At 40.3% G+C, this 22,636-nt stretch overlaps 2 protein-coding genes across 10 annotated transcripts in view; one reads left to right on the forward strand and one right to left on the reverse strand.

Moving 5' to 3' along the window:
* Positions 1–953: 953 nt before the first annotated feature.
* Positions 954–17,150, forward strand: LOC121885729 (putative methyltransferase NSUN7). Its single transcript, XM_042395440.1, has 13 exons — positions 954–966; positions 1,058–1,204; positions 2,094–2,276; positions 3,865–3,923; positions 5,613–5,749; positions 5,880–6,032; positions 6,590–6,773; positions 7,617–7,827; positions 8,125–8,268; positions 8,856–8,957; positions 9,154–9,271; positions 12,709–12,829; positions 15,971–17,150. Exons 1-13 carry the CDS (start codon positions 954–956, stop codon positions 16,919–16,921), a joined length of 2,523 nt encoding a protein of 840 aa, XP_042251374.1. The 3' UTR covers positions 16,922–17,150.
* A 3,228-nt stretch (positions 17,151–20,378) lies between these two features.
* The window catches only part of apbb2b (amyloid beta (A4) precursor protein-binding, family B, member 2b), a 54,554-nt gene continuing 52,296 nt past the window's right edge, over positions 20,379–22,636 (reverse strand). For all 9 annotated transcript variants that reach the window (XM_042433412.1, XM_042433391.1, XM_042433402.1 and 6 more), the window contains one exon: positions 20,379–22,484. In XM_042433412.1, the coding sequence (XP_042289346.1) occupies positions 22,314–22,484 (171 nt within the window). In that variant the 3' untranslated portion in view covers positions 20,379–22,313. The remainder of the gene's footprint in view (positions 22,485–22,636) is intronic.

Genomic DNA, 22,636 nt, shown 5'->3' on the forward strand with positions numbered 1-22,636 from the left:
AGGCTGCATATTTCAGATGATGAACTGCGTTGCTCCCGTGAGGAGGATTCTGAATGACAAAGGTAAGACCTGCTATGCAATTTTAAACAGCCTATCATCGTCTATGCAGATTACACTAAGCTGCTGTAGCCTTTTCTTCCAGCGCTGCTCCTCTAAAGTGGACTTAAAGTTTCTCCTGCGACGGATAGAAACTGCTTCATACTCATTAAATCACTGCTGTTTGATATTCATTAATTTATTCCATTTGCACTGACATGGCCTTATTGGACACGTTGCACATTTCTGGTCAATTCCATCTTTGTGCTTAAACATTGATGAGTGCTGTAAAAGCCGATTACACTCTGTCAGTGTTTCTCTCTATTAATCCAGTGGCCCCTGAACTTTTGGATCCTTATGTGCAAACTCTTATTGTCAAGTCAAGTGATGTCACCTGCAACACCCACATGACTGGTTTAAACCATGTCCTGCAAAACTTTGTGTGTGTGTGTGTGCACACACATGCATGTGTGTATGGATGTGTGTGTGTGTGTGTGTGTGTGTGTGTGTGTGTGTGTGTGTAGCCCAGAAGCAGCTGCACAGGGATGAGTGAAGCAGGTCAGTGAGAGGTGGACCTTTGTCCAGGGTCGGACAGCAGCTTATTATTTATTAATGCTAATGTATCTGAGTGGCCACCTAATTGAACCAGGAGGAGCCCAATTATCCACAGCGGCCCACAGCGGCACTGTCTCACATTCACAGAAACTGGAAGGTGGGGATCACATATCAGCCATGACTGACGCTATGCGTCTTATTTACATTTGCAGAGCTCAATTTCAGCTGTGTAAACAAACTATATTTCTAACTGGTCAGATGCTAGTTGGTGTTATGGAGGCTGGAGCGAACATGACAGAGAAAGAGACAGAAGGATTGTTCACAGGAGTGTTTGACAAGTATTTGGTTTTGTTGCTGTGATCATGGCAGGCAAAGGTAAGGTCTTCATGCTGCTGTTCTGTCCGGTAACATGAGCAAAAAGCACATAATCACACTCATCCTTAATCCGCCTCCCTCTGTCTATCAGTGGGCTCCAGCAAGGATGTGAAAAGCAGCTCTGTGACAGAGGAGATGTTCATCTCACATCAAGACCAAAGTCATCAGACAGAAAAGGAGCCTCTCTCCTCTCCGTTTCCTCCTCTTCCCCATGTTCATTCATCTTCTCTTTCCCCGGGTGAGATCCTGAATCTTTCATTGTTTTATGTCATACTGTAGATATTCAAATAGACTTATTTCAAAGTACACTGTAAGGGTTCTTCGGATTTTAACATCTATAAAGCAGGTGAGTGTGAGAAGTGTGGTTGAACACTAATCAATCATATGATGATAAGAGCAACAGTTACACATGGAATAATGGCCTGGGGCTTTAATTTAAAAAAGAAAGACACTCAGACACTGAGATACAGCTGTGCGTGGCCTCAGCTTACAATTACCTATAGCTGAGCTGTTTGAGCCAGATGAAGCCACCTCAGTACTTTCAGGAATCCAAATGTTGAAACTTTATCCATAAAGTTTCAGTTCTTTTGGGATATATTGGCATTTCACAATAGGAAAAGCATAAGTGTACATAATAAAAATTAATGATGGCTGTTGAACAATGATTAGCTGCTTCAGCTTCAGTGTCCTGATACTGTGCATGCTGGCTCACTGTCACATTGTCATGGCTGACTGAGACACTTTAATTGAACAGAGGCATTGTTAATGTTACTAGTAAAACCCTTTCCTGCTATGACAAGTCAAAATGTCTGCTGTGAAAAAAGTCTGCTGCCAACCCATATTACCAGAATGTAAACCTTATACTGTTTTGAAAAGAGCACCTACAGTATCAATAAACAGTATCACTTCTCAGGGTACGCACTGTAACTTATACATTTTCCATGTTTTTCCATGACATCACTATTTTCTTTCCTCCTTTAACATCTCTCCCTTCCTTTCATTACATTTATCCTCCCTCCATTTCACTTCTTCAACAATATATCAACCTCCCCTCTTTTTCCTCCTTCCCTTTCCTATTTCACCACTTCATGCTGTTCTTCTATTCTTCACCCTCCGTCTCCCCACAGTCTCTTCTCTGTCAGATGAAGCCTACCTGCAGGCAGCAGGCATTTTCCAGCGGCTGCGTACGGAGAAGCCGGTCACACATCAAGTTCTGCATTATGCGAAGAAGACGGACACACCGCTACAAGAGAGCGGAGACAAGACCACACAGAGACAGGCCTACCAACTGGCCTTCAACACACTCAAATGTATGCCAGCGTGTCAGTCTAATTACTGTGTGTATGAATTTCTGAAGTGAGCAAATTAGGATAATCTCAGCATCCTTTTACCAAATTTAGTTTTTGAGATTTAAGTAGAAGCGCACACTCTGCCTGGAAAGAATGGGATGATGGTTGAACATAAAGTCAGAGAGAAATTAATTTGATCTACTCTACTGCTACCTCAGCAGACCTCACCCACCCCCTATAAGGAAGCCTTATCTCTATAATGAATAGTGGTGGAGCTGCAGTATGTGTCAACTCCAATATTCACTTCTGAATAGCAGCTTCAACCGCATACTGTAGATTAAACAGTACATAGTCATACATTTCATTTCTCCATGTGACTGCAAATTACTTGAGCCGGAGGTGCAGCAGATGTCTGTAGGGGAGGAGATAAGAGGAGGCAGCATGCCATGAGCACACACACAAACAAAACCACATGCACACACAGTTTTACATATATGTGACCTCTCATGTAGGGTGTGGCATTAGGTTCACCCAAAGTATTAAAAAAAACATATTTAAGCTTTAAAAAAACTACACATAATGTGAAACATGTCTCTAGTGAGAAATCCATGGAGAATTATTACACTCTATGGAGTGTTTTGGTGCCTTTCAGCTCATTGTTTTGATTTTCTAGCTTGCAATTTTACTGTTTTGATTCTCTCTCACTGTTCTTATCAAACTTGTTTTGGGCTGCAGAGAAAAAAAGCTCTGATAAACTGTACAAACAGCAGACAGACAAAATTAACATCTAGCTGGTGAACATAGTGGAGGATTAAGCAGCTAAAGAGCCAAATATTTCCCTCAGGAGCCTGTGACAACCAAAATAAAGCTAAAACCAGAATAAACATTGGACTCAGATTCGTCAGGTGGACAGAAACACAGCTCCAAATGAATAATAATGTTGCTTCATGAATCCTGGATTCTGGATGAATCTGGAACACAATCGTCATATTAAAGCTAGAGTGCAGGACTTTTGTCTCCCCCTTCTGGCAGTGAGAGTAATTACAAAAACAATGTCAACACATGCTTACATTATAGACTCCGCCGTAGCCTACTACGTTGCTAATGTTACAGCTATAAAATGGTGGATAAATTCTCGCAAGCATCACACAAACCCCACAAAATGACACGTTTCCTAATACATTCATTTTTTACTTTTTTTTTTTTTTCCATTTTCATTGTAACTACTTTCTGCAGAAGAAACAGTCCGTATGAAACCTGTTGGCAGGGAAGTCTGTGGATTATCTAGAGTAACTAAGACACCATTTTTCTAAAGAAATGTTGCTACATACCTTTTAAATGTAAATTTTCATTATTGCATGAACAAAACAAAATTATGTTAACCTTTAACCTTTCTTTTGGGGTGATCAAAAGCATCTCAGAGATGAATATGTTCAAACGTGTCCTGATAAAACTAAGCCTATCTGCATTGCTAAATAATTTATTTGTAATTTGTAGTTTCTATTCTTATGTATATATTTATCTTGATTAGCTTTAGTGTGTCTTATATATATGAAATCCAACAGACAGTTTCATTTTTAATCTATCAATAATATTGTTTTCCCCTTAGACCAAGATTTACTTGAAGACATCATGATGGACAGCTGCTTCCACATTTCTCAGCATATTGTGAGTCCCATCAGAATTTGACATGACCAACTTAATAAACAAAACCTCACCACTCACTCACTGACCGTTGAACTGTCTCTGGAAGTTGTTCTCAATATTCAGATTGGTTGTGATCTCTCTGTCTATTTGACTGTGCTGCACCAGAATATGGTAAAATGGTGGTGAGGGATGCAGTTAAAGGCCATTTGTATTCAGATCTGTACGTAGTTGGGCCCGTTACAGGCGGCAAATGATGCATACAGGAGTGAGGCAGACGCGCTCTCCAACTGTGAGACTGTAAATGACACTATAAAACACTGTGCAATGACACATACGTGGACAAAGAAACACACATAGTCTGTGTGTGGGTGTGTAAATGATGACTTTATTGAGGGATGGGTAAAACATAGAGAATAGGCTGACAGGTCGTTAGTCAGCAAGTATGACTATAAAAGCTCTGACACGGTTCTTTGAAATTCCACACACCTCTTCGCTGCTACATACATATTCTGACTCTAACACACATATACACACACACACACCATGAGAAAAGGAGATGAGGGGAAATATAGTGTGTACACAGCCATAAAGGAAAGAAAAGGAAGAGTGAGAAAGGACCTGCTTATAACATAACTACTTGTGTATGTGAAAGGAGTCACTGATATAACGAATCCACAAAGAACTTACACCTGTATGTGCAGATCTGCTCAGTTCTGTGGAGCCTTTTAGCATCTTTCAGCTTATTGTTTTGGTTTTCTGGCCTGCAGCTTTACTGTTTTGCTTCAGTCTCACTGTTCATCAGTGTTGTTTATAGCTGATTTCAGCAAAAATACTCTACCTAAACCTACTGTTTAGCTGGTAAACATAGCAGAGTATTTAGCGGCCAAAGATCTAGCAGTAAAAAGAGAGTGAATGTTGGATTTACATTCATCAGGTGGCCATAAAGTCCAAATGAATGATAATGTTGCCCTGGATCTGCAAATAAGCAACTGTTCGCCACAACAACTTAAAAAGTGATATGTCAGTGGTGTTTACAGATTGTTTCTGCTGCCCCCAAGTGACCATTCATGCAGGTTTAAAGGGGACGTATTATATTTTTCTGGTTTTCTGTCATTTATATACTGTCATGATGTTGGATATCAATGCTAAAAATGGTCAAAGTTCCAAAACTTGAGGTCAACGTATGTATAAATGCTTTGTGCAAGTCAAAAGTTCAGGCTTCAACCTGCTCTGAATGCTTCCTTTGCAATGGTTTTTTCTAACTTGCCAACAAGCTGAGCTCGTCGCGCATGCCTATAAATGGCTGTCCTTTCCATAGTCTTTGTTGCTAAGGTTTTTCCATGTGTTCTTTGCATTGTCCACTCTGATATTTTGGATCAGATTTCAGCTCGAACATGTACGGGTGTATTTGAGAAGTTTCCATTTTGAGTAAAGAACAAGAAAAAATGGTGAAATCCTACAACTATAGTTTGTTTCATGGTTTGTTGACGTGGTCTCCGCAGCCAGCTGATATCTGCTGAGGGGCGGCTTCAAAGAACTGGCCAATCAGAGCAGAGTGGGATCATCGGGAGAGGGGCCTGGGATTGTGCATGATACATCCCCTTTAAGATGAAACATGATGATAATACCACTGAAGATTATTACAATACTGATAATGATTATAATAATGATCCTTACAATAATGATGATGAAAGTGGTCCTGTTTTGCAGTCCGGCAACATGTTGCCATTGGCGCTGGTGATGCTGTTTGACTTCCAGGACCGAAGGTTTTTGCTGCGTGAACGTTCAACAACAGAAGGGGAGGAGCCTCACCATGAAGTGAGGGATCTGGAAAGCAGTCTGCACAGGTGTGTGTAGATATAAAGCTAATGCACCTTTGAAATTCTTGAACCACAATTATTCAAGAAACAATCCCACAAAAGATTTGCAGTATGTTAATGATGAAGCTAGCTGTGGTATGGTGGGTGTTCATTACAGGTGTAAGACCAAGCTTGCAGCGTCTCTCGCTCGCTGCAGGGTGAAACAGAATCTGCAGAGTGTTTCCTGTATTCTGTCTCCTCCTGTGAGGACTAAACAGCACAGAGCAAAAGTTCTGCCACTTTACGCATGGGTCAATACTCTCAAAACCAGGTACGCAAACACATTTATTCTGCTCTTATTTTCCACTTGCTTTCAATTTTCAGTCAAATATAGTTGAAAACGTCTGTAATCATTCTGGTGGAGCACTGCAAAAGATGCTGCCATTCAACACCTTTATGTGTTGTGCAATTAGACATTTGGGAACAAAGTGAGCATATTAAATTCTTATTGTATTCAATTTCTCCCCACCTTTCTTCTGTCTGTCACACTCCAGAGTATTTGGGTGTGAATCAGCAGGGATTACCTGGCATGAGGGAGCACAGGATGTCAGTTTAAAGACAAGTGTTAAAGTTTAACAGGGTGGCTGTTTATGAAAAGACTGTGACTTTAAAGTGACAGGTTCTGTTTGGGGGTTATTGCAGTACGAGGTTAATGGTCAGTGAAGGTAACTGGGGCGTATCTGTTCCTGTGGTTATAAAGCTGAATGATAACATACTGTTCAAAACGGTTATATTAACAATGTTTGTTGTAAATATGTGAAAAAATGACTGATTTCTCGAACAAAGCTCCAACATTTTGATCCAACAGCTCTCCTTTGTCATTTGTAGTGTTGAAGAAGTATGTGAGGCGTTGCGAAGCGACGGCTTGCGTGAAGTACAGAACATGTCTGACATCAGCGAATTGACATTCTGCAGGGACCCTCTCTGTCCAGACACACTCATCTTCTCCCAACATCGTCACGCTCTGCTCCAGCACAGCAGCCTCACAATGACACATGCTCTCAACATACAGGTGGGACTCTGTGTGTGTAGTGAAGTGAGTCATTCAGCCAAATATAGATATAAATCACTGAAGAGAAACATGCTTTCCTCTCTCAGGAACATGCTTTTGAAGATAATTTTAGAAGAATGAGACTGTCTGAGTACAACAATGTCCCAATGAAGTAGAAGTGTTGTCTTTTTAATGATTCTTTAGTTAAGCAGAAGTACTGGTTTATAGATATACTTGAGTAAAAATAAAAAACTTTTTAAAGGGGTGAACATTGTTAGATATGATCTTAAAGGTGTCAAAAGGCTGAGAGGAGGGAGGATTGTTTTCAGTGGGGACAAAATTGAAATTACTAAATAAAGTGCACAAACAAAGCAAAGCCAGATTTCTCTTGTTATCTTTGCTGGCAAACCATTCATCACACACGACCTCAATCCTCATGGTTCCTGCATTAAGGAGCATCAATAACATTTATATTCTACGCTACCTCAATAGGTTAAGTGAAAGCAAAATTACTGACTTCAGAGAAACACTACATAAAGTCCCCAAAAATGCACTATAATATATTTAATAAAGTCTACAGGACAAAATGTGATTAATTACTTCAGCTGCTGGCTATAAATTCTTTGTCAGAGCTTCACATTACTGCAGATGATTCCCTGTTGTGATGTGAAGTTTAAAGTTAGTTTACTTTGTGAGTTTAACTGAGTTAAAGGAGTAAGTTTGCCTCCGAATTAGCTCGTTTAGCAGCACAGCGGTCTGTAATGCTGACGGGTGCAGCTGAGTCAACAAATAAACCCTGAGAAGAAAGTTCTCCTTAATGTGTGAATAATACGTGTGTGTGTGTACAACTTCATTGCTTTGTAGGACAGGAGTGTGTGTGTTGCAGTGACCGTGTTGCGCCCCCTGCTGTTTGATAACAGTGATGTCCTCGTAGTGGGGTCCTTCTCAGCCATGACTGTGGCTCACATAGCCCTCGGGGCTGCTCACTCAGGCCGCGTGTTGGTATGTGGTGCTGATCACACACCTTCACAGGTGGAAGAGATACAGGAACTGCTCACACAAATGGACATTAAAAGTAAGTGATAAAAAAGACATTAAAGAGTCAAAATCATATTTAAAGTAACTTAACACCCCTTGAAAGATCTTGTTTTTGCTTTAGTGAAACTTCTCACCTTGCTTTAGTGATGTACAGGTGTTCCCCACAAAATCTGTTGGGTTTACACATTGTTGTTAAATGATGTGCCTTGAGTAAGTTTTAGGGTTTTGCTTTGTTTTGTTATTTTACATAAATACATTGTTGTAAAATGTTAATAATTAATGTTCATGTATACATGTGCATTTCTTTCCTGATGCTCATTCATGTCCCATGCAGATGTAAGAGTGTTGTCAGAAGCGTTCTGTAGTCTGGATGAATGGGATGCTGCTGTCCAGCGTTTAAAGGTCATCATAGTGCTTCCTCAGTGCTCGTCCTCAGCCCTAAATGACCCAGTGCCCACCATCCACTGTGAACATGGAGGTATGTAACATGGGAGAAAGTAGAGCCTGACCATCAAGACAGAATTACCTTTTTGTTTCACTTTATTATCCAGTCTGAGATCATGTTCCTGTTTGCTGGAAGCTGTGGTGGTGGTTGCCAGTAGCAATTAATGTTTTTTCATGACAATCAAAGAAATTGTTTTTATTTCTGTAAGTCAACTTACAACAACCTGCACAGCTGCATCAATCTCATCCACACTTGTTGCTTTTTTTATTTTGTGGCAATTTTTCTATCACCATTTTTCTGCCTCTGACAAAGAAATATGACTTCCTTATTCTACAAACCTCTAACATGGCTCGGATGATATTTCATGCTGACAAAGAGCCTGTAACCAGAGTCAGAGGGTGGTGGGAACAAGCAAGGAAGAAGGGAGATGTAGCATGAGGTGGATGAATGGAGATGAGAGGGAGGGGATGGAAAAAGTAACAATAAGAGTGAATTTGAGAGTGAAACTGTCTAATAACAGAATGGAAACATTATGTTGTAGTTTTGATGGGAATATAAAGAACTGTCTCTTTATATACATCATTAAAAAATGTAAACAAATGCAAACATTCTCTTGACAGACTGGGATCTGCTGCAGGACTTGTCTCACGGTTCTGTATCCCAGAGCAAAATGCAGACTCTGACCAATCAGCAGGCGCGGCTACTAGCCCACGCTCTCACCTGTGAGTGTACAGCACACACACACACACACACACACACACACACACACACACACACACACACACACACACACACACACAAACCCAGGTATAGCTTACATAAGCAATAAAAATACAATATATTGAGTTAAGGCTAACAAAGTCCTACAGAATACAAGACACATGTACATTTTGTTCTCTCCTTTACTTCGTCCGTCAGTCCCAAAGGTTCAGACGGTGGTCTACTGCACACGCTCAGTGTATCCCGAGGAAAATGAACAGCTGGTGAAAAGAATGTTAGAGAAAGCATACACTCACCCCAGACTGCTGCCCTTCAGGTACACACACACACATGCACACACACATAAACAAGCTAGACTCTGTCCATCCAGGTGATTATTTTCTCTGAGTTTGAACGAGATGTCAACTTTTAAGTGTTGTACAGCGGTTAACCTAAGTCCAACTGAAATTAAATTGCCTTTTCATGTCTACTACAGCATACATATCTGCTCTTTTATCCTTTGAGAAAAAGAATCAGTAACCAAAAGTGAGAAATTTATATTTTAAATTCTTTGATTTCATGATGGTGCCCCCTAGTTGTACATTATTTTGATTAAATATGGTTCTGCAATCCACTTACGTAGCTGGAGACCTTATTTCAACACAGTTAATTAAATCTTGAATAAAGAATAATGGTGTTCAATCAGCAGAGCAGATGGTCACACTGAGCCTGATAGCATCCTGCTACACAACACAAGAGTCACAGACTCTGAACAACCCACCCTCCTGCTAAAGTCTCCTTCTTATCTAACTTACAAACATGAACATGTCTTGTCCTGCAACTCAGCATCCAAACAAACATTCACCAGGGAAAAGAGCACCGCTAACGTCAGTTAGCAGGCTAGGTAGCCAACTTGCTGCTCAGCTGCAGCACATTAAACAGCATGTAAAAATACCTGCAAATGTCACTTTTGTCCTGTTAGATGCTGGTTTGGTCTTTGTTAATGACACACTAGCTGTCCATGACTTGGAGCTACAGCAGTTTGTTTACTTTGTCTCAGTTCAGTACAGTGTGACACTGGTAGCCTGCCAGCTAATGTCAAACAAACAAACCCCCAGCCAGTATTTCTGATATTTTTCCAAAGACCTTTTCCTTTTAATAATACAAAAATATTAATAATACATTTTAAAAAGCATGTTGACATTATTTTTGACTGCAAAGAGGGATGATTAAGTGTGATTTCAGATGGATGAAGAATACTGAGCAGAGCCAAAAGTAACTTTCGTTGTCTTATGATGCATTATGAGAAAAAGATCCGTTGTAAAATCTTTGTACTGGCCTCAAATTTGTTTTAGATGGTAAACTACAGTCTTGTTAGCATAACATGCACCCGTAGACATCAGTTTGACTTGACTGACTGAGAATATATTAAAAGTACAGAGAATATATGAGCTCACCCTCCAGTTTCATAACAAATAGCTCAGCTCAAGCTGCTCACGCAACATCTGCATTCTGCATTCGTATCTAAATGCAAAACGCAATTACTGTGAGCTTCATCTCTGAGAATTACAGACTGCAGGGAAGAATGTACGAGAGACACACAGAGTGAGAGAGTAAATAATGTTTGTCTAGTGTAAGTATAACAGATATAGTCACATATCTCCACAGATTGTATGTATTTTACTGTATACGTAAGACTGTGTGTGTGAGAGTGAGAGACAGACTGAGAGGTCACAGTCAGCAGGCTGATGAAAGGATCAGCTGCGGTTGCCGTGGGGACAGCAGTTAATCCTACAGTTGGGGTGAATGGGGTGGAGAAGATTTCAGAGTCTGTTTCATGCCTGCTGCTCCACACAACTCATTTCCTATCATTCATCCTCTTAAAGAAATCCAAATGTTATTATATTCGGTCACATAAACTGTTTTATCAACTTACCAAAGTACGATGAGTCCATCAGTACCTCTGTGTTTACAAAGAAAACACAGATCCAGCACCGTGCTGAACGTGTTGTTTTCAGAAGACGTGGCACTAGTTTGCACAACAGAACCATAAAACTGGACAAATGCTAATCTTCCAAACTGTTTTTCTTGTATATAAAAACCTTGTTTTCCATCAACAACTAAAACATAAAAGAGAAGTGATTTCTTAATTCTTGAAAGTGATTTTTACAGTAGAGATCAGGAGAGAATCATAGTCAAAAAGTCCTATAGGATTTTCATCTTTTCCAATAGAATCCTTTAGGATTCCCATAAATTTCTAAAAATCCTTTAGGAATTCTGTAGGAAAAAGTTTTGGTTCTTTTATGATGTTCACAGTCCTATTGGAAATCTGTATTTTTTGTATTGGTTCCAATAAAATCCCTTAGGATTCCTATAAATTTCTAAAAAAAAATCCTATGACTTTTATCCCCTTAATAAGAAATAATTTGGTAGGGAGGAACTAGTAAAACAAACATTACACACTCTATGTCTCTACACACAGTAAACTGCTCAGTTGTTTTTATGAACAATTTTATGTCTCCTCGACACACATTGCCTCTATTTTAGTTTCTTCAAGCTATATGCTCAATATATGGTGGGAAACTCTTTGTGACAAGCCTGTTTTACCAAAAAAGGGCATCAAGGTCTGTGTAAAGATACAGCTTGTATCTATAGACATAAAGCTCCCTCTGACTTTTAGGTTGTGTAGGTTTTACAGATTTTAGTTTAGTTTTTGCATGTGTGATATTTCCGTGTTAGTTTACTGTAAACTTGTGATGCTTTAGGAAATTATTCTAAAAAATTTAAGTTTAAAGGGCAGCTCTCCAGAGATTTAACTTCCTGTAGTGAACTTTCTGAAATGTTCTCCAGGGCGTGGTCAGTACACCATTACATCACCGTTGGATGTGGTTATGCAGCACTTCTGATTACGTCTATGCTGGTCAGGAGTGCAAAAAACTGTGTGCAAATCAGAGCAGGCAATGCAAATCTGTTTTTCAGCCTTTTTCTTCTTATTATTTTAATTTTCTTTCAAATATCAGAACTTCACTAATTAAATCAGCCTCACAAGTACAAATTCTGGGCCTCCTGAAAGAATATAGTTCTGGGCCTAAATGTTAAATATTTTTTTGGCTGTGGACGAATGGTCACCACCCAGCTAAAATGGCAGTGAGTGCAAATGTATGTACCTCACCTCCAAAAACAGCTTTTCACTGAGAATTTCAATGTGAATAAAGGTCATATCAGCACATCATCTCCATATTTTAACAGGATTTAGACAGTGTTTGGTCCACTGAGGACTGTTAACCAACATTTGCTAACATATCTAATGCTGAGGATTCTTACGCCAGATGTACAAAATACAGGAACCAGCAGTGACAGCTGGCGTTGAGGCCTATAAACATGCTTGTCCTGAGGCTCTGAACGGGACAATCTGTCTGGAGATAACACTGAGTAAACCCACATCTACAGTAAACAGTTGTGCATGTATACTTTTGCACTAATGTCGACCTTGAACTACTGTTCAAGAAATACTATTATGAGTGATTATTGTGCCTTTTCCCACCTGCCTGAAAACACTCAGAGACAAAATATTAAAGGTGTATTTGGTTGTCAAAATTATTTAATGTACCTCATGTGTATGTATGTGTGTAATATATAATTTCCTGATTCTGCCAAATCTTGTGTTCAATACTCCCATTAGATTACAGTCAAAGCTCTCCGAATTAATGTGGCAGTGATGAATTAATGTTAAAGCGCAACATAGCACCTTTCACAGCACATCTGCTCTCTCAGGGTGAACGGGCCGATTTTCCCAGATGACACCCAGTCAGAAGACACAACAGACTCCAAGTTCTTCAGGCTCGAATCGTCTCAGTTCACCAATGGCTGCTTCGTGGCTCGACTGTCCCGACAGGTGAGAGACAGGAGGCAGAAACTGTGTGAGACATGGAGATAGAGAGAGAGAAAAGTGAGAGAAATGTAGAAAGCAAGGTTGTGTGTATGAAGATTGAGGGTGGATAGAGATTTTTGTGGTGTGTGTTTGAGTGTCTGTGTGTGTGTGTGTGTCTCGTTGCTTTGCGACGAGACCTTCCAATAATGCTGAGGCTGCACTCTTTTACTGTCTGTCTGCTGGGAGGTCGGTCCGCTCTGCTTGTCTGCACACACACATACACACACACACATACTATCGCTCCCTGAAACACTGCAGCATTATTTCAATACTCCATAAAAAGAGACGCGTTAAAGATGAAATACGCCTGAGCCGCTGAAACATTTCAGTACTTTGGAGCAAAGATGAATGGATAATTCTCTGTATCGTTCTTCCAGCCCGCCCTCCACCCCTCCAGTGTTGTTGCATCACCTCGTTGCTCCATCTATTTGCCCCCTCCTCTTTCTTTCCCTTCGCTCCACTCATAAAAAGAAGAAAAATACAACAGAAGGAAATGAGATGCTGCTCCTTTGATCTCCTGCAGCTCGAAAAAATGGTGCAGGGAGGGGACTGTGCCTCTGTGTGTGTGTGTGTGTGTGTGTGTGTGTGTGTGTGTGTTTGTTTCTTTATAATACACACACACACACACACACACGCGTACAGAGGCAGGTCTTGCTCACCTGTCTGGTGGCAGTGCAGTAATTTAAAATCTAATGATCACTGTGTCTAATTAGATTGACGCTCACTCTCATGGTGAGTCACATCACATCAGTGCTGCGGCTGCAGATTTCATTTCACTGACACTTCTGAGGTGGTTCAGCGCGGCTCAGATGAATGACTCCACACCAGTCAAACTGTGCTCGGGGACGATTTAAAGGGATCTGAAGGAAGGATCTGAAACAGACACATGGCAGCCTAGAGAGACAGAAAGAAAGAGACACATCAAGTAGGGGTGAGGCAAGAAGTGTCCTTTGAATTGTTCTTTTAAAAAGTCAGAAAACAGACATATTGATCAGAAACAGATGGGTGTTATGTGTCCAAAAGCCTCTGGTGAAAAAAAGCCTGAAAAAAAATGTAATTTGTTGAAAACACATCTGACAGGCTGCCATCATTCATGCCTATCTCTAGTAGGCTACTGTTGTCTTCAATATTTCATCATAAAATGTACATTTGGCACCATAATTAAACCTTTGAGGTTTGCAAATTATATTTTCTGCTGTTGAAGTAAGAAAAATAAGACTCTTTGAGACTGTACTTGCTTTGAGCTAAATGCTAATTTCAGCATGCTAATATTATCACAATGACAACATGGTAAGGTTAAGCAGATATAATGTTTACTATGTTCACCATCTTAGTTTAAGATGTTAGCATCCTGACATGCTAATTGGCACTAAACAGTAAATACAGCTGAACAGGAATGTTATTAGTTTGGTATTTGATCATAAACCAAAATATTGGACAAATTGAAATTTGGACCTGTTAGTGGTGTTAGATGGAAAATTAAGGGATCACCACAGTAATTACAATTCATCTTGAGGGGAACATGAATGTGTACCAAACTAAATGGTTATCTTTCCAAAGGTTGTCAAGACATTTCACTCAAAACCATAAATGTCAACCTCATGTTGCACTAAAGGAAGAGTCAGAGGATCACCAAAGTCATTAGGATACATGTCTGGGAACCATGAATGTCTGCAGAAACCTTTATGACATCCATCCAGCAGCTGTTGAGATGTTTCTGGACCAAAAGTGGGACCTAGAACCACAAATTTAAATTTAAAAAACTTTAATATTTTAATATTTTGAACACATCGGATCCATCATTCATGCCTCTCTCTAGTGTACTTATCGAATTACTTGCCATATTTTATTGCAAATTCACAAATTTTATTTCAAATTTACAAATTCAAATCCACATTTTGGCAGCATAATAAAAGGTATGAGGTTTATGACTCAAAGCATGTATTACAATCAAAGTTAGAAAAATTAAAAAAAACATGTAAAGGCAGATTAAACACTGAAGAGTGAATAAAATATACATTTGCAGCATTTTGAGCAGTGTGCTGAACGTCATTCAACTTTCATTAGACAAGAGAAAGTGTAGAGATGGAAGAGGAGGAGGAGGAGGCAAAAGCCAAGAAGAAGAGATCCAAAGGGATTTCTACTGTTTAAATGTCACTTAAGATACAGACACCATTTTCCTCTCGTGCATATGCACAAAATTATTGTGTGTTTTGGTGTTGTGGATGATTGCTGCCTGTGTGCTTTGTTTCCACCCTGAATCAATAGATAATAATATTGAGCTCCCTGTAGAACAGACATAATAATCTCTCCCTGGTTCTTTCTCTTTTTAGCCATGAATGTTGGTCAGTTCACCACTTTGGAGAGACTCTTTTCACAGTAGACATTTGGACTTGTCTAAACAAGGACAGGTGGAATTAATAACATTAACGATGGTTGCATTGCATTTAGATGAGGTACTGTGCATGCTCACTCACTGACGCAGCTTACTGGGACGATTAATAGGATGGAGCCATCGTTACTATTATTATTTACACCTGTGCTTTTCCTGCTTTGACAGCTCAAAATGTCTGCAGTGAAAAAGATCTAGTGGCATGAAATTTTTGTACAGACATTCATCTTCCCGCAAGATGAATTATAACTTTTCATTGAGCGTTATCATAAATTTTCATTTTGTCCAAACCTCGGTTTAAGAGCAAATAGCCTACTTGCTTAACTAACAACATTCCCATCAGACTCAGATGTACTTTTTGTTTAGTGGCAATCAGTAAATGTTAGCATGATAACACAGTACACTAAAGAGAGGCCAGCACAGACAGGAAAGGAGCACTTAACCAGAGAGGGAACAAGATAAGTGGCTGGGGACAGTGATTCCTTTCAAAATGATGTCCCACACTCTGTCTGTGAAGGTGTGAAAGTCATCAAACCTCCTGCGACCACTCCCCTCTCCTCCTCCTCCTCCTCTGCAGGTTCAGTTTATAGCTCATTTCTACAGCGTTGTGTTATGTTGTATAGATCTCCTTGGTGTAATGTTACCCAGGAGACTTGTAGTTTTAATGTGTTGTATCTTCACATCAAATCTTTAAACTGCCTTTGCTTTTTCAGGCGGATCCCACTAAGGTAGAAACAGTCCAGGATGTGCTGGCGAGGGCAGCAGCGAAGGGCCTCCTGGGTGGAATAATTCCCGATCAATCAAAAGCTGGTAAAAAGGGGAAAAGTAAGAAGAATCGGGCAGCTTCAGCCACCAGTAAACATTCATCCCCCTCCAGCCAAGAGGGGCCGGCGCAGACAGGAAGTGAGCTTGAGAGTGGACAAGATCCAGTTGCACATTCAGACCATGAAGAAGAGAAAGGTGAGGGAGACGTCAAGTGTAGTGTGGAGGAAGAGGAGGAGGGAAACACTGAGGATAAGGGGGGGAATGGAGAAAGGAAGAGAAGAGGGCTTAAAGGACGCAAGCGCAAGCTCAAACGGCGCTCGAACAGGATTCCCACAGTCTCCAAGTATCTTCCTAAAAGCCACAAGAAGAAACCAAAAAAGAAAAAACAGGCACATCACAAATGGCATCTGCAAGGTCCAACGAAAAGTAAACCAAGAAGGATACCTCGTCTTACACTGACATTCATATCCTCCTCAGCAAAACCTTCCACACACTTGTCTCCGATCACGGCCCAGGACAAATCTGGCACTCTCACCTCTGCTGGAAAACACCCCTCCCCTGGTCGCCCTGCTCCACTTACTGCTCTCCACACATCCTCCAAGCAGCAAGTGCAGAAACAAAACACAGAGCCTGAACGTGCCGAGAAAACACCAAAGGACACCGTTAAACCAGGAAGCCTGTTTAAGGGCCACGTGAAGGTGGTCAGACCAGAGAAAGAGTTGAAGCCCGCAGGTTTTGTTCTTCCACCCATTTCCTCCTCGACCTCCAGCTCTCTGAGCAGCAGCAACGGTGCTTCTCCCTCGCAGCCTCCGTCCACGACCCTCCACACCCAGCACACCATTACGTCTGCATCCTCCTCCTCAGTGTCTCTGCCTAGTTTAGATAAAGTCGGGGTTTAGGCTCACTGATGGGGTAAATGAGATTATCAGCAAACTGACACTCCACCAGTCAGTAATGATCATAAAATGAACAACCCCCCCAAAAAATATTGCATTTATATTATTTATAGTGAAACATATTTTTGCTGTTTCCAATCTGCTTAATTTCGTGTGCTGGAATGTATTTAAATGTGAAGGTGGCAGATTATAAAAGGTAACTAAGAAATAATAAAAAAAATGTGTGTCTGAATTCAGCTGTTTTACTACAAACAAGATTTTTAACAGTTTGGAACAGTATGTAAATTATTAAGATGGAGGATGGGGCTCAGACAGGGGAGGGGGCTATGTATTTTTTACTTTAGGGAGGGTAGACTACATTTATTAAGGGAGCAGGAGAAGGTCTCTATTTTTTCATTTTTCCCCTGTAAGACTTATTGAAAAAGTTGTCTTTAAGCCCCCCTCCCAACCTGAGTAACTTTTACACAGTCCCTTATTCCGACAAAATAAGCAGGCTGAGGTTGTCTTTGGAACATGTAATTGGCATTTTCATATTAAATAAGACTAAATTAAAAAGAGAAATCTATGGTGGCACAAGATGAAGAAGAAGCCATATGAGAAAAGAAATATAATAACTCTATTATACACATTTATCTTTTAGACTTTTGTTTCCATCACCTCTTCAGACCTCTGATAAATTATTCAAATGAAACACTTTCAGAAGGAAAAAAAAAATCACTTTGGTTTAACTGCTCAGGGAGTCACAAGCTGAGATTCCTTCATTCTAAAGGGTCACGTGACGAAAATGTTGGACTGAATTAATAAAACTCAGGTTTAAAGAAATAATAAAAAAGAATAATCAATGAAATAATCATTAGTTGTAGCACTAATGCACACACAGACACACAAAAAAGCCAGTGGGTCTATTTTATAATGCTGTTTATTCTCACAATTGGTTACATTGATAAAGTGTACAAATCAGTGAGCAGCAAACGGAAGCCAACACATCCATCTGTGGGAAATGGAGTGTGTGTGTGTGTGTGTGTATGTGTGTTTGTTTGTTGTTGTTTATGTGTGTGAGCCTGATGGAGACACTGGGAGTCCATTGCTGTTGCCTTCATCTTCTTCCTCTTCCTCCTCTTCACTCCTCCTGTCGGCAGTGGACTCCCAGCTCTCGGTGCACTGTACAAGGTGAAGATATATTCCTTTATCTGCCTTCTTCTGCAAAGCGGAGCCTGTTGTAGCATTGTGAGTTAACCAGGGACTGAGACAATGACACAGAGTCAAGAGACTTTACTTGCCTCAACTAATAAAATCAGTATATACCTTTATAAAATAGAATAAATAAAATAAAAAATATTTCTGTTCAGTACATACAGTCGTTCTTTCAACCGTCCAAGGGCATGCAAGGCTTTTCACGACTTTCCATTTCTCAAGATCAAAAGAATGCATAGATAATTGCTCAGTTAAATTCAGTATCAACTTAATTGACGACTGTGAAAATTTCCAATCACCTCTCCTTTTTTCATTATTTGCTCTCGTATTTTTCTTATCTACAACAATGTATATCAATATTTTACACTTTGGCCATTTGGTGAGCAAAAAAAAAAAAAAAAAAAAAAAAAAAAGGCATTTCATTACAAGAAAATAATAGAAAACTAAAAGACATTCAAAATGAAACGATAGCTTATAACAATGATTAATGCCAAATGTTACATTAAATGGATATTATGTACACACAAATCTGTCATCTCATTCACATTTCAACATCCTTGTGACAAAAGAAGGTGATGTGGCTGAATTTTCTCTACAGAATCTCAATAACACTGCTAGTTCCTGCAACCTGCATGTTAACGTTGACAAGCAAGAAGCACCCACAGACGTAATAAATGACCGTTCTCTACGTCCCGCCCCCTAGTTACTGTTGCTATGCCTGTCAAGCTTTCTGTTTATACATAAGCTACGTGCCATATGATAATGGTGGCAGATTTACTGCTCAAAATTCTTACAGTCCCCCTCCAGTCAAAAATCTGTTTTTCTTCCTTCAGTTGGATGTTTCAGCTTCATTGAAAAGCAGATTTTTTTCAGGGGTGTGCGTATGTGCAGGATTTGTGACATCACAGCGAGTTTGGAGTATGATGTGGAAATTTGAAGCCTCCAGTGCACAAACACAGAGAATAGACTTTACAGGGAAGTAGGAGACATCTTGTGTCAAGAAGTTACACTAAAGAAGGAGTAGATGTGATTTTAAGGATTTTAACGCGGTGATTATACTTTTTTTTGTGGAAAAACCACATCAGGCACAAATTATTGTTCCAAGCAGAGTATTTTTATATGTCTCAATACAAGTCTGGAGGGGATCTTTAATCATTTTTGAAGCATTGGATTCTTGATTTAAGACAGAGGTAGACAAAAAAGCAGCTTCTCATTTTTCACCAACAACCATCGATTTTGTCGGCCAAAATCATACAGTCTATGGCCGAAGCTGAAGCTAATGCTAATAAGGCTAAAACTCTGCCTCTAATCATTTTTTGTTTCCAGATGATTCCTATTAAAATAAGAAGTCTATAAAAAGTTCTTAAATATGCACGTTAGATACATTCATGGTATCTTGCTAAAAGACTGAGGCTAAAGCTACACATCCCAAGCAAACAGTCAGCATTCGTCAGCTGATGACCCATCAAGTGTACATGGAAATAAAGCAGCAGCAGATGTTTGTGTATTGCAGTTTTCATACAGTACTATGTATAAAAGTGTTATTCGTTGTAACATAACTCTTGGATGGCTTGGATGCTTACTATAGGAAAAATACTGTGACAAGCCATTTAACGGTTATGCTTTAATGTAAACAGAACTGACGAGTTTGTAAAGCTGAAATTAGTGTAGTGACTGTAAACTTCCTTGAACCCAATAAACAGTAATACAGAGCTGCTGCTAACTAGAGCTGCAACGATTAGTCGATTAATCAATGAGTTGTCAACTATTAAGTTAATCGCTATATTGATAATTGATTAATCGTTTTGAGTCATTTTTTTAGAAGAAAAAAAAAATCTAAATTCTCTGGTTCCAGCATCTCAAACATGAATATTTTCTGGTTTCTTTAGACATTTGAAAATGTCACCTTGGGCTCTGGGAAACAGTGATCGACACCAAACAACTAATGGATTAATTGAGAGAATAAACAACAGATTAATCGATGATGAAAATAATCATTAGTTGCAGCTCTAATCTTAACTCTCATATACTAGCATTGTGGATCTCACAGGTTGGATGTTAAAGCCCTTAACAGGCATTCTTCTAATGTAACCTGTAACCCTACAACATAATGCAGTTAGCTTATGACACGCTTCTTGCCTTTGGAAACAGATCACTACTGTAGTAGTCAGCTAGTTATCCAGTCGTGCAGCTTGCAGCTTCTGTTAGAGCAGATAAACTGTTTAATCATTCTCTTACACTTGTTCTTTTACGTTTTTGGTTTTGTAAAAAAAAAAAAAAAAAAAAAAAGCCCACAATTTGATCGTGTGTAGAAATGCAAACAGTGATCGACACTGACAGACATGCTGTGATTGGTTACAGTTACTTAGCTATGATTGGACAGTTCCTGTTTGGTGGCAGAAATTAGAGAACGGTCAAATGTATTGTATTTACGTGCTGTCCTACATCCAAGATAACTATCCGAGAAATGTTGATGACTTTAGTTGCAATAAAGGACTTCATTATCATCATATATCCAATCCAGTCAGATATAGCATAATAAGGAGCTAGCAGTGTTGACTTGAGATTTCTGTGAGAATAAATCATCAAAAACAGACCAAACGCTAGTAATCTCGTGGCACTGATGAAAACAGACCTACTGTACTGTAAGTAAGTAGGAAATGGAAAAAACAGAAAAGGCGCATTCAAGTGAACAGAACCCTGGAGACAGATAGATAGCAGCCCAGGAAAGTCCTGTTAGTTTGAGTCAACATGTCACGGTTGGTTTTCCTCTTAAAAAACAGCTGAGGCTGGAGATGAAATCAGTCTTTTTCCTTCTCACTTCCTCGTAGTTCAAATCACAGCTGTGAACAAAATCATCACAACCATACCCAGGTATAAAAGCACATTCCTCCAGTCTTCGTCTTCTTCCTCCTCCTCCAGGCTTTCTCGTGTCTCCAGGACCTTTTTTTATTTATGGACATGAAGTCTCAGAGGATTCATACTGAGGTGGGATTTAAAGGAATCATCAGTCAAATTTCCTCCAGCATGTGTATCAAAGAGCAGCAGCATGCTGATGTCTCCTGTGTTTGGAGCAGCAATGAGTACTGGTCACCAGAGAGCAGGGGGAGCAAATAAGTGAGGGAGTATCACTCCGTTCATCCCCCGTACCTCCTCCTCCGTTATGGCTATCGTCTGTCATTTTCCGAGGGGTAACAAAAAGAGTAAAAACAAGACGTAAACAGGAAGCACATGAAGGATGTTTCGGGTGAAAGGTCACCACTCGTTTAGACCGTCCCAGTCCAGTCTGGCTGATTCTTGCACAGTTGACGAGAAACAAAGAGCTAAGAAGTAGACAGGAAAAACAATGTGGCTTCTGATTTCTCATCCCTTCAGTCTCTGAAAGCAGCAGCAGTGTATTGATATTGTCTAGAATGTGTCACTTTTATATAAAAAGTTCATGCAGGATCAGTTGAACAGGTTAGAGTGTGCTGTAGACGACAAAGCCCGAATCTCTTTATCCTGTGGTAGCTTCCTTATTTCTTCAATTCGTTACTCACTGATACGAAAATCAGACACCATGGCTTTCATAACTCCTTCCTTCCATTCACTTTACGCAACAGTCTACCGTGGATAAGAGAGACAGAGGGGGGAAAAAGCCACTACAGACTAACAGGACAACCAGGTGAATGACGAGGGGGTGTGGCCAGGTGTGCAAGGTCATGCTGGCAGCACAGGCACAGACACAAATACAACAAGAGCATGGAGAGATCAGCAGTTTGGGAGGCGATGAGCTCGCTCGTCACACGTTTCTGTGCTTGAAGGAGCACTTCCTACTTCTTTGTTCTTCATTGTTGCTCTCTGTCCTCACTCTTTCTCTGTGCTGAGGGGGAATGAGAGTTAACTTCTATGTACACTGTCACCGTTCAGGTGTTTCTCGTGGTTCTTCCTTCTTGATGTGGGATTAGTCTTGATCCAGCTCAGTTATTTTGGAGGAAACGGACTTGAATTGCTGCTCAAGAGCGGATCAACTCTTGAGGTGGAATTCCAATTTGCTCCAGAAAGCAAAAATCATGACAGGATTTCCCAAACCCTGGGGATTTACTGTGTTTCCATGGTTACAGGGGTCTGTGGTAGCGACAGGTTTTGGCAGCAATGCGACTAGTTACCATGGTGACTGGGGGTTGTGGCAGGGAGTCAAGTCGGTAGTGCTTAACCGTGGTTACTGCGGCAACTCTGTGACGGGTCTCTTCTGTTTGAGGGTGTCAATGAGGGACAGGACGCCTTTCTTTACGCTGGTTGAGACCCGACGGGACACAGAGTCGCCGGGGGGCGACGAGCCACAGGCCTTCTGGGAGGGAGGTCGAGCCACCAAACACTTCTGGTACCGCAGCTGAGAGAGAAAGAGAGAGAGCGAGAGAGAGAGAGAGAGAGACATATTGCTGATTAACTGGTGCCAATAAGACGTTTAAAAACTAGCGGAAATGGTGGAACTTGGCTCCAATAGTGGCCAATGGCAGCACAGCCTCCACCATTCATGTGGGG

This window comes from Thunnus maccoyii, chromosome 2, assembly GCF_910596095.1.
Source record: "Thunnus maccoyii chromosome 2, fThuMac1.1, whole genome shotgun sequence".
Lineage (NCBI taxonomy): Eukaryota > Metazoa > Chordata > Actinopteri > Scombriformes > Scombridae > Thunnus > Thunnus maccoyii.

Bases quoted from the DNA above. Each gene is read 5' to 3' on its own strand.
- LOC121885729 (XM_042395440.1), top strand. The intron at 1,205-2,093 runs GTGAGATCCTGA...GTCTCCCCACAG, and splicing joins TTCATCTTCTCTTTCCCCGG to TCTCTTCTCTGTCAGATGAA. The intron at 2,277-3,864 runs GTATGCCAGCGT...TTTTCCCCTTAG, and splicing joins GGCCTTCAACACACTCAAAT to ACCAAGATTTACTTGAAGAC.